Genomic DNA, 14,358 nt, shown 5'->3' on the forward strand with positions numbered 1-14,358 from the left:
ACGAAGCTGCAGGTTCCCTCTGCAGGCCGGGCCTCCAGGGTCCCAGGAACAAGACCTCGGGACCGGGCTCAGGCCCTTCCGAGGGCCCCCCGCTGCTCTGTTCCCGTTGTCCGCCAGAAGGCCCTGAGGAGAGGCGCGGCCCTCTGCAGGCCAGGATTGCCCACTACCCACAAAACACCCACATGCCGGTCAAAATCCTGCCCAGCTTCTGCTAGGATCACGCCTCCTGGCTGAGGGTCCTGAGACCCCACCACAGGTGCTGGGGGGAGTCGTGACGGGAAAGTGGCCGCGAGAACTAGGGAGCCCAGGAGGTGCAGACATTCTGGGGTGTGGAGAGGACGGACCGCTGTCCCCACGGGCCCCGGCCTGCCCTGGCTCTCACACTGGTGCCAGCCAGCGCCAGCCGGGAGCTGCCCCGTGAGGGGCATTTCCCCAAGGAGCCTGTCCCACCGTCCCAGGCCACTGCCCCTCCCCTGGCCCATCTCCCTCCTTCCTATGTCCGCCTGCCCTTCGCCCACGTTACTGGACAGGAAATGGCTGGGGGTTCCCAAGAACTCTAGTTCGCCTGTGCCCATGGCATCTAGGATGGCTCAACGCCCAGAAGACAGCTCATGGGCACCTGGCAGGCCTGAGGCCAGGCCCCAGTGGCACGGCTGCTACCCATCTTGGGACTGGGGCACTTCTGGGCCCAGCAGGGTTGTGTGGCCAGGACAGGGTTCCCAGCCACAGGGACAGGATGGGCCTACTTGCCAACTGGCACTGGGGTTCCCACCCTCCACCCCTCTCCAGTGCTGCCTCCGCCTGGGATGCCCCTGCAAAACCATATCCCTACACACCTGCCCCGTGGCCCCAGCCGCTGTCCACCTGCCCCAGTGGAGGAGCGGCTGGCCTTGCTGGGGGTCAGAGGTGCCCCCTCCCCCGTGTGGCTGGGGGTGGGAGGCACGTGACCCCCAGGCTGGGAGGAGCACCCTGCACTCCATGCCGTTTTCACTTCTCCTTTGAGCAGCTGGGCTGGCTCAGCCGCTTCCTTGCCGGCCAGGAGCTGGATGGGACCCGCCAGGGTACATAGTGTGTCTGTAGGTAGCCAGGCTCCTGGCTCTGTGAGCCTGGATGTGTGCTGGCCAGCTGTTCAGAGCTCATGGTCCCGAGACCAGCCTTGGGTGCCAGCCGGGAAGGGAGACGCTCCCGTGAGCAAGGCTGTTCAGGTCTGCTGAGGGCCCCCGGATGTGCGGTCCCCGGAGGAGACATGCGTGGGCGAGCCCAGGAAGTGCTGGGGACGGCCACATCCGGCTCCTGTGCAGGGACCGGGGTCACCCCCATGCAGACACCCCTGGTAGAGACCAGCTGGCCAGCCTTGGCTGCTCCCACCTGCCCGCCCCACCTCTAGGCCCAGGAGTCAGCACCAGCAGGAATTGGGCCAGCGAGGCCGTGGTGGGCAGGGGCCAGTGGTGGACTGGGCCTGGACTTGCCTCCCGTGGCTGGTGGTTCTGGCCTCCTGCCCAGGCCAGCCCTGCTCCCGGCCTATCCTCTGGGCAGCAGGCTGTGCTTTGGACTCCCTAAGGACGCAGCACACTTGGGCCTGGAGTGGAGCACGTGACTTGTCACCCCTGGCTGCCCGGGGCCGGGAGACAGCAGGCCCAGCTGCTTCCATGTACCCACCGGGTTCTGCACACCTGCTCCACAGCAGCTACACTGCATGGGGGGTGGCCTTCCAATGCAAGCCAGGTGCTGGGGCCGCAGACCTACACAGCCCTGCACACTCACCTACACAGCCCTGCACGCTCACCTACACACAGCCCTGCACACTCACCTACACACACAGCCCTGCACACTCACCTACACAGCCCTGCACACTCACCTACACACACAGCCCTGCACACTCACCTACACACACAGTCCTGCACACTCACCTACACACACAGCCCTGCACACTCACCTACACACAGCCCTGCACACTCACCTACACACACAGCCCTGCACACTCACCTACACAAGCCCTGCACACTCACCTACACAGCCCTGCACACTCACCTACACACACAGCCCTGCACGCTCACCTACACACAGCCCTGCACACTCACCTACACACAGCCCTGCACGCTCACCTACACACACAGCCCTGCACACTCACCTACACACACAGCCCTGCACACTCACCTACACAGCCCTGCACACTCACCTACACACAGCCCTGCACGCTCACCTACACACAGCCCTGCACACTCACCTACACACAGCCCTGCACGCTCACCTACACACACAGCCCTGCACACTCACCTACACACAGCCCTGCACGCTCACCTACACACACAGCCCTGCACACTCACCTACACACAGCCCTGCACACTCACCTACACACAGCCCTGCACGCTCACCTACACACAGCCCTGCACACTCACCTACACACAGCCCTGCACACTCACCTACACACAGCCCTGCACACTCACCTACACACACAGCCCTGCACACTCACCTACACACAGCCCTGCACACTCACCTACACACAGCCTTGCACACTCACCTACACACACAGTCCTGCACGCTCACCTACACACAGCCCTGCACGCTCACCTACACACAGCCTTGCATACTCACCATACATAATACCACGCTGATATGACAAACAACACCCCCTGATGGGTCTTAAGTAATACAGAGTGCCCGCAGTGGACTCTGGTGTCAGACACAACAGACAGGGTGGTCCCACACTGGGCTGTGGGGTCAGATACATCAGACACTGCCCACACTGGGACATGGGCAAGGGGCTAGCAGATTGGACGCTCATGCGTGAAGGTGTCACTCAGTGAATGAATGAATGAGTGAATGGGCAGGTGAGTGAATGAATGAATGAATGAGTGCACAGATCAGTCAGTGAGGGAGGGGGAGGAAGGGCAGGGTCTGGGACCATCGTGTGGACAAGTCCACTTTCTCGACACCTTCGTGGGTCAGGAAGCTTCCCTCAGCCTGCTCTGCAGAAGCTTGGTCTCAGCCACACTGCCTTGCTCCTCTGGACACTGTACCCCAACCTGTTCCTGTTACCTGCTGGATATTCCCAGGGTGGGGACAGGGAAGAGTGGAAGTGGACGGCGCAGAGGGAGGTGGGGAATGGCCATAGGCGCTGGCCTCACAGACATACCTGACACTGTTGGACACAGAAACCGTTAGGGTGACGGAAACCCCCTACACACACAGCAACGGCTGGACCGCAGGCCCAGAGGGCCCGGGCTTGGCAGGTGCACTCAGGTTCGGGGAGCCCTGGGGCATGTGGTGCTCAGGGGCGCTGCTGGGTCCAGCAGCCTGCTCTCCTGTGGCCCACATTGGGACTGACCAGCGTCCTATGGATTCCAACCTGAGACCGTGGTCCTGAGGCTCCCAGGCAGCCCAGGGAGGCCCCGTGTGGAGCCGGCAGCGAGAGGCTGGCCTGGCTCTCTGGATGTGGAAGGCGTGCGCAGAGTGGCAAGGGCATGAGGCAGGTGTGCCGAGTGTCCGCTGAGCCCTGCCTCCCCATGCACGTGCAGCTAAATTGGGCAGCCCGGGGCAGCAGAGCAGAGCAACCCCAGGCCCAGGGGAGAGAGGCCGCACCTGGCCCTCCCGCACAGGGACCCTGGTCCCGGCATCCCCTCCCCCTCCCTGTTCTGCACTGCAGAGACAGAAGTCAGGGTGCAAGATGGCTGCAGAACGGGCCAAATGCAAGACACCCCACCTCCTTACCACAGCCTCTGTGGCTCAGCTATGGACACATTCACAGGGAGGCTGCACTATGCCTGCCCCCTCTCCTCCCCTGGCGGCTGGCATGTTTGTATGGCTCATGGCCTCACTGCAGACAGACCCCAGCCTGGGTCAGCAGGACCTGGCGAGCGTCCAGGAAGGATGCTGCACTCTGTCCACACCCCCAGCCTTGACTTCACCGTGCCGGACCCAGAGGATGCTGGGAACACAGTGTGAGGTCCACACCCGCCTCCCCCAGCCACCCGGGGTGGAGCAGCAGCTGGAGTCGGCCGGGAAGCTGCGTGGGGAGACTGTCTCCTCCCCGCCGCAGAGTGTGGGACTTCACATTCTCCTCGCATTCCATCACTTCCGCATGGCGCCGACCCACCCTGTCCCAAGCCCCTGCCACTCAGGCCACCGAGAAGCCAAGGTCCAGCCCTCACCATGGCTGCCATGCTTCCCCGAGACCCCTGTGGGCACATGGGGAGGGGGAGGGGTGCAGGTGGGCCTGGGGAGGGTGGGCACTTCCTCCTCCAGGCCCTGGCAACAGACAGGAAGCTGGGGGACTGACTAGCTTGTAACCGACAGCTCCTTGCCTTCCTGTGTTTCTAGCTGATGTGGTTGGGGGATTTCTCTGTGGAGGACCGTCCTGGGGGCTGGCACCCATTGGGGAATAGCCACTGTGCCCTGCCCCCAAAGCCCAGACCCTCTCAGAAACTGGGTTTCATGCAGCAGGGACTATGAGACCTCTGGCCTGGCCAGTAGGTCAGCTGCTGTCCCCTGGCTTCAGGCCACCCTCCTTCAGCCACGCCTAGCCAAGCTTTCATCAAGAGTCTCTGGGTATAAAAGAAACCCACACCACAGGGGCCTGGAGGCCTTCTGCTGAGCATAGCTGGGGCATGGCCCAGCCCTGCCCACTCTGCCCAGCTGAGCCCAGCCCAGCCCAGCCCAACCCTGCCCAACCCTGCCCTGCCCTGCCCAGCCCTACCCTGCCCAGCCCAGCCCAGCCCAGCCCTGCCTGCCCAGCCCTGCCCAACCCTGCCCTGCCCTGCCCAGCCCAGCCCAGCCCTGCCCAGCCAGCCCTGCCCAGCCCTGCCCAGCCCAGCCAGCCCTGCCCAGCCCTGCCTGCCCAGCCCTGCCTGCCCAGCCAGCCCTGCCCAGCCAGCCCTGCCCAGCCCTGCCTGCCCGTGCTCTGCATCCAGCCATCTACGGCACACTCTTGTTCACTGCTCACTATCACATGGAGGTCAGAGAATTACTGAATTTGTTCCATCACTGAGGGATGTAGTGTCACATAATTTTCATTTTCTAGTGAAAGGCGGATAGATACACTGGCGACCCGCAGTGGTCTCTTCTCCTGGTTCACTCCCCAGATGCCCATGGCGCCCATGGCTGGGCCACGTGGATGCCGGCAGCTTCATGTGAGTGGCAGGGACCTCAGTATCAGCACCATGCCCTGCTGACTCCCAAAGCTGGATTTGGGGCGGAGGGCCCATGTCCTGGGCAGCCACAATGGCTCCCTGGGGAAGCTGAGGCGGGGGCTGAGGTCCAACACCCTGGCAGGTGGGTGGCCACCTCCTCCTGGCCATGCTGAGGCCCAGGGACCACATGGCTGCAAGCCCTCGGGGGTATGCTCTTTCCCATCATGCACGTCTGTGGTGACATGTTGTGCCTGGGCCTTGCCCAACCCCCACCCCACGTTCCTGGGGGGGGGCCGCGCCGGGGCCCCCTGACCTGGTTTCCTTGCCCTCAGAGCTGCCATGGCGACTGCGCTCCATGCAGACCAGGTTCACCAGACAACAGTGCCCCCTGCGTGCCGCCACGGTGTGCCTCATGCCCGCTCGGCACTGCGTCCGCACCCCTGCATGGCGCCGCGGGAAACAGCACCTTTCCCACGCACTGTGGGTGTGGACCAGCAGGCGCGGCCATACCTCACTCCTGAGAAACACAGGAGTCTGAGTCCGTCTGGGCTCCATGAAGGAGCCAACTCCGGGAGTTCAGAAAGCGATTTAATGAAGGTCTGGCCCATCTCCATCTCTGCGGCACTCGGGCCCAGGCTGCTCCTCCGAGGGCAGCGTGGCTGCTGCAGCCTGTGAGCTCCTAAGGCGCCCGTCATTCTTGGTCCTCTGAGTCTCACGCCCAGCCCCCTGCAGCCCCCCATGGCCTCCCCTTCCACCCCACACCTGTCCAGTTGACCATGGGGGGGGGGAGAGAAGGCTCGGAGGCAGGGGAGACTCGGAGGCGGGGGAGGCTCGGAGGTGGGGGAGGCTCGGAGGCAGGGGAGGCTCAGAGTGGGGGAGGCTCGGAGGCAGGGGAGGCTCAGAGGCGGGGGAGGCTCGGAAGTGGGGGAGGCTCGGAAGTGGGGGAGGCTCGGAGGTGGGGGAGGCTCAGAGTGGGGGAGGCTCGGAGGTGGGAAGGCTCGGAGGTGGGGGAGGCCAGAGCTGCTGAGAGTCTTGGAGGTGCAGCCCCGGCTCCCAGCCACCACCAGGCCTGGTGGTAGTGCTTGATTAGGAGTGATGGCGGGCAGTAAGGGCACACCAGGATACCCAAGCTCAGGGCGTGGCCACACTCCCCAATGGGCCGTGGGGTGGGAGGACTGAAGATCCACCTGACGGTGGGCATGGGGACAAGCAGGCTCTAGCTCTTGTCACAGTGGTGACGACCTTTGTTCTAGGGCCACTGGCTCTCGCCATCAGTCGAGCGCCACACAAAATTTCCACTTTAAAACTAGCCTACTGGGGCCAGCATCATGGCATAGCAGGTAAAGCCACTGCTGGTGACACTGGGCACCGGTTTGAGTCCCAGCTCTCCACTTCTCTCCCTGCCAACGTGCCTGTGCTTGCCCCCACCTGGGAGGCCGAGACGAGCTCCAGGTGAAACGGCTCTGGCCCGGCCATCTGGGGGGTGAGCCGGAGGAAGGAATCCCTCCAAGTGAAGGCTTCCAAATAAATCAACCAATTTTTAACAAAAACAACATTGTTTAAAAAAGACAAAAAACAAATAACAGCCTGTTACATATGAAGGATTCCCAGCCTCCGTGGTGATGTCGGATGGAACACCAGGGGCCTCGTCTGACCCACTCTGGCCCTGTGGGACAGTGACCAGACACGGCAGGGGCAGGCTGGAGGCAGGACATGGCCAGGAACTGGCCTGGGCACTTCACAGCCCCAAGACCAAGGCTGTGTGTCCAGACACCCGGACCCAGCTGTTGCAGAGCCATGGGGCGGCAGCACTTGGTCAGACACGGCCGGTGAGGCTGGGAGGGGCCAGGCCTGTGCCAGTGCACGGGGCCATTGGGACACCTTTTCCCCAGGGTGTGAGCCACAGCTGCACCCCCAAGCGTCCTTGCTGGCCTAGGGCAGTGCAACCTGGCACAGGCTCCTTGGTGCTGGGCACTCACCAAGACCAGAGAGCCAGGGCAGGAGGGAGGGGCCACTGACGCAGGACAGGGGTCAGCTTCCCTCAAGGCGCCCCGGCCTGGCCAGTGGTGCTTCTCCAGGCCACACCGCCAGGGTCACATCTTCTGTCCCCAGCATGCTCACTGCCCATGGCCTGTATTCAGCATGGTGCCAGGGCCACAGCTGTCTTACTGGCTGAGCCGGGGGACACCTATGGGGTGTGGTGAGGGGGCGACAGACAGCTGTGGGTGGCAGCACCTCCCAGGGTCGCAGTGTGAGGGAGACCCCAAGGGAGGAAGCGGGCAGGACCTGGGCCCTGGTGGCAGTCACCAGTCCCCTGCCAGGACCCCCAGGGACCCGCAGGGGGACAGCCCTGAGGGCATGAGTTCTGGCCACTATGGCTGATGTGGCATATCCCTGACAGCCACATTCCAGGGGGACACCCCAGGGGGCCAGGTCTGAGCCACAGCTTCTGCCACTGTCCTCACCCTGAGAACACCAGACCCTGCCTCTCGAGGGGACAGGCAGCATCCACTAGGGACCGGATGGGCTCAGGCCTCCAAGCCAAAGGACGCACACGCCCAAGGCAGTGTGCCTCCACGCGGGGGAGGGAGGCACGGAGGCCTCGGCCTCTGTCCCAGGGTGGCTGTAGCCTGACTTTCTAATGCCATCTGCATGTGGGGGACCGCTCACGGGGTCCCCATGGACCCACGTGGGGGAGCTATGCCGTCCATGTTGAGTGTCTCCTGCTTCCACACACATGTGCTTGTGCGTGAGTGGACGGGGGTGGCCAGCAGGACAGCCAGGCGCCCTCAGGGTGGTACGGACCCATCCCAGGGGACGGCGGCGACCCCACTTGGCCTGTGCACAAAGCATCTTGGAGCAGTTCAGAATCCGGTGCCTCTTGGAGGCCAACAGGGCCGAGAAGGGGCATGGCTCGGTGCAGGCGAGCACGCTGCGAGGCGCCTTCAGCTGGCAGTGGGGTGCCCTCATCAGGGGGCACCATGAGCTTCTGGTGGTGCTCACAGCTCACAGGGAGAAAGCATCTGAGGTCCTCTCTGCCACCTGTCCCGTGCCAGTCCCTTCTAAAGCAGCCGTCACTGTCCGACAAGAACATCTGACCAACGCCGTCCGGGTCCTGGTTGGTGTCCAGTCAAGCGCGGTCTTGAGACGAAAGAGGAGAAGGGGTGAGGGGAGCGGGAGGGGTGTCAGACCTAGCGAGGCATGGGCCGGGTGAGCTGAGCTGCTGGGGAACCTCGGGGCTGGAGCTCTGCACGAAGCAGGCTGCCAGGGCGGGGAGCCCCTCGCTCGGGAGAGCTGCAGCCAGGCAGGGGCAGGTGTGGGGTCTCAGGGACCCCCTCCCCCGGCGTGTCAGAGAGGCCATGGGGCTGTCATGGGTTGGCAGGAGCAATAACTTTAGACTCACCTGGAAGCTGATGCAGAGCTGTCACGACCTGGGCACCTGCAGGACAAACCAGCGGGTTCAAGAGGTTGGGGAGCCCTGAAGACCCCAGCGGTTCTGAGCTCAGGGCACCCACACTGCGTGCAGGCATCCCAGCATCCCGCATCCTGGACCCGGGGCCCCAGCAGGGCAGGCAGCACTGGGACACAGGGGCTGGCTCCTGCAGCCAGGACTCTGGCGCCCCAGCCCCACCTCTGCCTTTCCACGGGGCCCACCAAGGGAGCCCTCCCAGGCGTCCACACGGGGACACAGGCCAGTGGACTGTGGTGCTCCACCTCACACAGTAGGAACATGAATTCTGGCCTCGCAGACCAGCCAGAGAGGACGGAGAGCTGACAGATGATGGCCGGCCAGCCAGCCAGCCTGGCCCCTCAGATCGCAGCATGCCCACGGAGCTGGACTCAGCTTCTCCCAGCTCTCTACTGGCCTGGCTGCCCCTAGACCTGGCACCCAGCAGGTGCTGGGGCTGCTCACGCCCACACAGTGCGGCGGCTCCCGCAGAAGTCGCACGTGCAGAGGGGGCAAGTTCCAGCAGACAAGACCCACGTGGGCCATCCTACCTGCGTAGCCACGGGGACACCGGCTCCTGCACACCCAGCCCACGGCCACGGCCGCAACCACGCACAGCACGGCAAGGATGACAAGCACGCTGGAACCCCTCTCCTCTGTGGGGCTGGCTGGGTGCTCCGTGATCCTGTCTGCAACTCCCACGATAGATTCTGTAAGAAGCGAGGACAGCCTGGGGCTCAGGGGGCCTTAGGCACATACTGCCTTACTCCAGGCTGGGCACTGCCCGGGCAGCTCCAGGGCCCCTGATGCCATCGTGCTCCCAGCTGGGTGTGTGTCCCAGCCCTGAGCACCCCCAGAGAGGTCCAGCACTCCCACAGCCCGACATGAATATCCACACCCATGGTCTTGTTCCAGAAGTTTCTCACCGCCATGCCCCTGGGCACCTGCTGGTCCCTCCTCAGGTGCTACCTCGAGTCTCCGAGCATGGTGTGCCCAGGCATCTGGCCTGAGCCCCTCTCCATGCCCACAGCAGCCAACCCTGATCCCGCCGTGTCTGCTTCCCACATGTGGGCTCTCACAAGTATGTGGGCCCTGACTTGGGACCCTTCTAGGGGATCCCCTGCGGAGGACACGGTCGTGGTGTGTCCAGCACCCAGAGTGGTCAGGGTGCGGGGCTCAACAGCAATCCCAGGGCTTCCCACAGACGCCGGGGAGGGGCTGCTGGCCACACCCAGCCAGGGCCTTGGAGGACAGCTTCCTGGGCCCACTCCCGGTCCTGGTTCCTGGGTGTGGGACATTGCAGGCCCCTGGGAACACCTTCAGGTGTCCGAGCTGGCAGGCTGGCAGTGCAGTCAGCAGGGCAGGGGCCACACTGAGTCACAGGCTGGACCCCATGTCCAGGGGGTGGATGCCTGCCCCATGGCCCAGCAGGTGCCTGGGACGGAACCCTCAGGCTCAGGGACAGGACTCCCACCTGGCTGGCTGCCAACCGTGAGGTTCTGACGGAGGAGAGCGTTCTCGATGCAGCAGCCGACATCCACGTGTGGGCTGTGGGGCACCGTCAGCACGCTGACCACGTCGTACAGGCCACGCGCGTTCAGGGACACGGTGTTGTTCTGCAGGGCCTCGTCCAGCAGGCTGCTGTCCGTCCTGTTGATCCAGTAGACTCTGGGCGCGGGGTAGCCGTTGGTGGATGTGCATGTGAAGGTGAGTTCCGAGCCCTGGGGCACGGCGCCGGGCGAGCTGACCACGGGCATGCTGTAGTTGGCTGGGTGGAGGAAGTGGGCGGTCAGCAAGGCCTGGGACTTGGCTGCCATGCAGGGCTGTCCAGCCTCTGACGCTGATGCCAGAATCCAGGCGGGAGGGAGGGGATGCGGCTGATCCAGCCGGGTGGTGCCAGTCCCCCACTGAGAACCAACGTGGCCGGCCCCAGCGCTGGGCATAAGCTGATACCCCGTGAGGCATGCCCTCCACTCCCTGGCACCTCCCGCTCTCTGCCTGAACCTCAGTCCTGCCTCAACTCCTTCCATCAGGCTCCAGGGCCCATAGAGGCCTAATGCTCAGGCGAGGAGCCCTTCCCCAGGGAACAGAGGGCAGCGGGTGGCGGGGGTCTCCAGGGCATCTCACCGGCCACGTGCAACGTCACCACCACCTTCAGAACCTCCTCCAGCGTGGTCTTGCAGAACACCAGACAGTGGAATGTCTGTGCGTCCTGCGGCGTGACGTTGAACAGGTGCAGGGAGAAGTCGCCCTGCTTCATGGCGGCGGGCGAGAGGTGGGCGCGGTTGCGGTAGCGGCTGTCCTGGTGCACGGCCGAGCTGTTCTCCGGGAAGTAGTACGCGACCACCGTCTTGGAGCCGCTGACTTGCCAGTACACCATGAGGTCACTCAGGTTGAAGCTGCTGCCCTCGGGGCCCAGGCAGCCCAGCTGCACCTTGCTGCCCACCATGGCGCGCACCTTCTCCTCCTGGACATCTGCAAGGGCCACATGCGGGCGGCTCATCCTCCCAGGCCGGCTCCGGCCCAGGGAGCTGCTCGGGCCACAGCGAGAGCAGGGCGGAGCCAGCGGCACTGCCAGGCTGGCGGGGAGAGGCTGGCCTAATGAACATGAAAGTGAAAACCAGTGTGCGGTACAGGACCTTTAGCTGTCTGGACTCAGAAAAGCCCTCGGGAGTGGCCTGGGACCACTGCTCGGCTGTGGGAGGGCCACCGTCTGGACCCAGCTCTGCCGGAAGCTGGCAGCTGTTAGACCTCAGGCCCCATGGCAGGATGGGATGTGCAGGTGGAGGTGGTGCCCGCTCCCCAGTGCCTGTACTTACCAGCCCGCAGGACGCCGAGCAGCAGCAAGAACATTCCAGTACTGCAAAGCAAATACCAGAAAGGCCAGTGAGCTGGGCCCAGATGAGGCAGGCCCAGGTGAGGCGGCCCAGGTGAGCTGGACCACGAGGCGGACCCAGGTGAGGCACGCCCACGTGAGGCGGCCCAGGTGAGCTGGACCATGAGGCGGGCCCAGGTGAGGTGGCCCAGGTGAGGGGGCCCAGGTGAGATGGACCATGAGGCGGCCCAGGTGAGGTGGCCCAGGTGAGATGGACCATGAGGCGGCCCAGGTGAGGTGGCCCAGGTGAGGGGGCCCAGGTGAGATGGACCATGAGGCGGCCCAGGTGAGGTGGCCCAGGTGAGGGGGCCCAGGTGAGATGGACCATGAGGCGGGCCCAGGTGAGGTGGCCCAGGTGAGGGGGCCCAGGTGAGATGGACCATGAGGCGGCCCAGGTGAGGCAGACCCAAGTAAGTTAGCTGCTTCCTCCAAGTGGTAGGCTGGTTCCCCAGACAGGAGGCAGCGGCACCCACCAGGGGGAGAGAAACCAGGACACCCCCTTGTCCCACACAGGGCAAGCCCTGAGGGGCTGGGAGATGGGAGGGGAGGGGTGGAGGGAAGGGGCCTGGGACGCGCTGGCGGCAGGGTGAATCAGAGGCCCAGCTGTGTGCGCTGAGCTGGGGCTGGCCCCCTTGGCGGCCGCCGACCCGAAACCGTCTGGCGGCTCCTGGTTTTTCAGATCCTCCCTCTGCTCGGCCCCTCCGTGACCCCGTGGCGCCGGCCCCTTCTGCCGGGGACCCTCAGCACCGCCCACCCGGGGCCTGGCCACTGCCGGATGCCCAGCCTCGCTCCCTCAAGCTGGGGCGTCTGCCGCACCCCCCGCTGCACAGGGCGCCTGGCGCCACTGCCCCCCTTCCTGTCTTCCAGCACCTGCTTGGGCAACCTCAGGAGCCACCAGACCCCCAACCCCTGTGGCATCCGTGCCTTTTTACTCGTCTGTGGTGGCAGCACCTCTGGGCGCTGCGGACTGATGAGGGACAAGGGTGTAGTGAACCCGGGGCCCAGGCTTCCCCACTCCCACCCCCGCCCCCTCCGTTTGTGGGGCCCCTCCGAGACACCTGGGGGCTTTCCTAGGGGTGGGGAGATGCGCTCGGGAGCCCCGCCTGCCCGCCCGTGCCAACCAGGTGGCCTTCTCATGCCATCCACCGTCTGCGTTCTAACGCAGCCCGCCCGACTCCAACCCCTCTCTGGCCCTTGGGGCAGGTGGCTGGCGGGGACTGTGGGGACGTGTGCACCAGGTGAGCGCCTAACCGCGCGCACATTTCTATTGGGGCCGCGGGCGGCACAGTGACAGCGTGGGAGTGTGGACACCGAGAGGCGGCGCTGGCCCGAAGGCGTCAGGCTGTCATCGCCCCAAGCCCCGGGGCGGCCAGGCCGGGTGCCCGTGCCCGTGCGTGTGTGTGTGTGGGGGGTCCCTGGACGTGTCCCTGCCCACCACACTCGGATTTCTGGGTATCAGCCAGTCCCAGAGCGGGACGCAGAGCGCCGGCCCAGGGCGTGGGTGTCCAAGGCCCCCCGCCGCCAGCTTGCGCCTGACCTCACCCCAGGAACGCCCACGCGCTGCCGCCCGTGCCAAAGTTCCAGCCCCGACCCCGCGCGCCCAGGCCGACAGGAGACAGCGCCAGATCCTCCGCGCGCCTCCCGCATCGCCAGGTGAGCGGAGGGAAGGCGGGTGCCGCCCTCGGCCCCACTCCGGGCCGGCCACCCCGCTCCGGCCAGCCGCGCCCGCGTCCTGCCCGCGAACCCGCATCAGGCACGCACGTCCCACCTTCGCAGCCTCATGGTGACGGCCAAGACCTCCGTCCGCGGGGCCCCGGGAGCTCGGCGCGAGGGCCCTGAGCGCGCAGAGCCGTGGCCGCGGGACGCGTCCGGGCAGCGCAGCGCAGCGACTGAGCCAGGGAGAACTCGCCGGTGCCCGCCTCTCCAGGCCACGTGACGCCGGGCACGCCCCTCTCCTGACCGTGACTGTCCCGGGCCGGAGGCGGGCTCTGCCGAAGCTGGCCGGGTCCCCCCAGCTGGGCACCGCGGGCTGCAGGGACGGCCTGGCGGCCAGGGGCGCCGCGGGAAGGCGGGCGCGGCGAGCCCCGTCTACGTCCCCAGTCGCCCGGAATGCCCCTCGCCCCGACCAGCCGCCGCTCCCTGAGCGTGACTCACGGGTCCAAGCCGGGGCTGTGGGCTCTGGATCCCAGGCCCTGGGGCGGGGAGGCCGCTCTGCTGCCCTGGCCTTTGGGGGTGGACCGTCCGCAGCACGGCCTCTTCAAGAGGGAAAGATTCAGGGTCAGAGAGAGAGGTGGCCGCGATGGCTGGGCTGGGCCAGGTTGAAGCTGGGAGCAGAGGTCCCCAGGCAGGTGGGAAACCAGTTACTGGGCTGCCCTCTTTGTACGGCTCTGCTTGGCCAGGCGACTGGACCAGCTGCCTACGCTGCGTGTCACTTTTGTAAAAGCCGGCAGCCTGGACAGCGGATCCACCTGCTCCTGCAGGCTTACTCGCTCTTCCATTTCTGACCCAGCATCCCACGGAGTCCCTCCCCATCAGCCCAGTCCCCTCCCTTGGCCTCCCCTCTGGGACTTCTGCCAGGCGGGTGTCACCGAGGTGAGGGGTCAGGAAGGGCAGGGCCTCCCCCCTCAGAGGCGGCACCTGTGGGAGCCGGGATGAAGCTCATGAGGGACCCCGTCTGCGGACCGAGGGCATTCACAGTCCATGCCAGGGCCGCCCTGTGGCCCCGGAGGCTGGGCACTAACAGCACTGGGCAGCATCAGGCACTGGCCAGGCCCCTGTGGGCTCCTAGGGTGCACACGCCGTAAATCGCAGGTACGGCTCAATCCTGGACCCCACGGCTATCCCCGGACTCCCACCTCTGCACACCCAGCACCCACCTCCAGACTACAGAGCAGGTGAACTGCGCT

The 14,358-nt window shown here is 65.4% G+C and overlaps 1 protein-coding gene across 2 annotated transcripts; it reads right to left on the reverse strand.

Moving 5' to 3' along the window:
• Positions 1-6,672: 6,672 nt before the first annotated feature.
• On the reverse strand, positions 6,673-13,318 carry ICOSLG (inducible T cell costimulator ligand). 2 transcript variants are annotated; one of them, XM_040986690.1, is made up of 7 exons: positions 13,221-13,318; positions 11,397-11,437; positions 10,705-11,052; positions 10,052-10,345; positions 9,129-9,266; positions 8,533-8,568; positions 6,673-8,270 (listed from the first exon to the last, which is right to left on the reverse strand). In XM_040986690.1, exons 1-7 carry the CDS (start codon positions 13,232-13,234, stop codon positions 8,260-8,262), a joined length of 882 nt encoding a protein of 293 aa, XP_040842624.1. In that variant the 5' UTR covers positions 13,235-13,318; the 3' UTR covers positions 6,673-8,259. The 2 variants fall into 2 exon arrangements, with proteins under 2 accessions (XP_040842624.1, XP_040842623.1); XM_040986689.1 differs by having other exon boundaries at positions 9,129-9,287.
• Positions 13,319-14,358: the final 1,040 nt, after the last annotated feature.

The sequence above is a fragment of the Ochotona curzoniae genome, unplaced genomic scaffold (assembly GCF_017591425.1).
Source record: "Ochotona curzoniae isolate NIBS_2020 unplaced genomic scaffold, NIBS_Ocur_1.0 contig_4516, whole genome shotgun sequence".
Taxonomy (NCBI): Eukaryota; Metazoa; Chordata; class Mammalia; order Lagomorpha; family Ochotonidae; genus Ochotona; species Ochotona curzoniae.

Excerpts from the sequence above, each read along its gene's own strand:
- ICOSLG (XM_040986689.1), bottom strand. Across the intron at positions 9,288-10,051 it reads CACGGTTGGCAGCCAGCCAG|AATCTATCGTGGGAGTTGCA; the intron begins GTGGGAGTCCTG and ends CGCTTCTTACAG. Across the intron at positions 8,569-9,128 it reads GTGTCCCCGTGGCTACGCAG|GTGCCCAGGTCGTGACAGCT; the intron begins GTAGGATGGCCC and ends TTTGTCCTGCAG.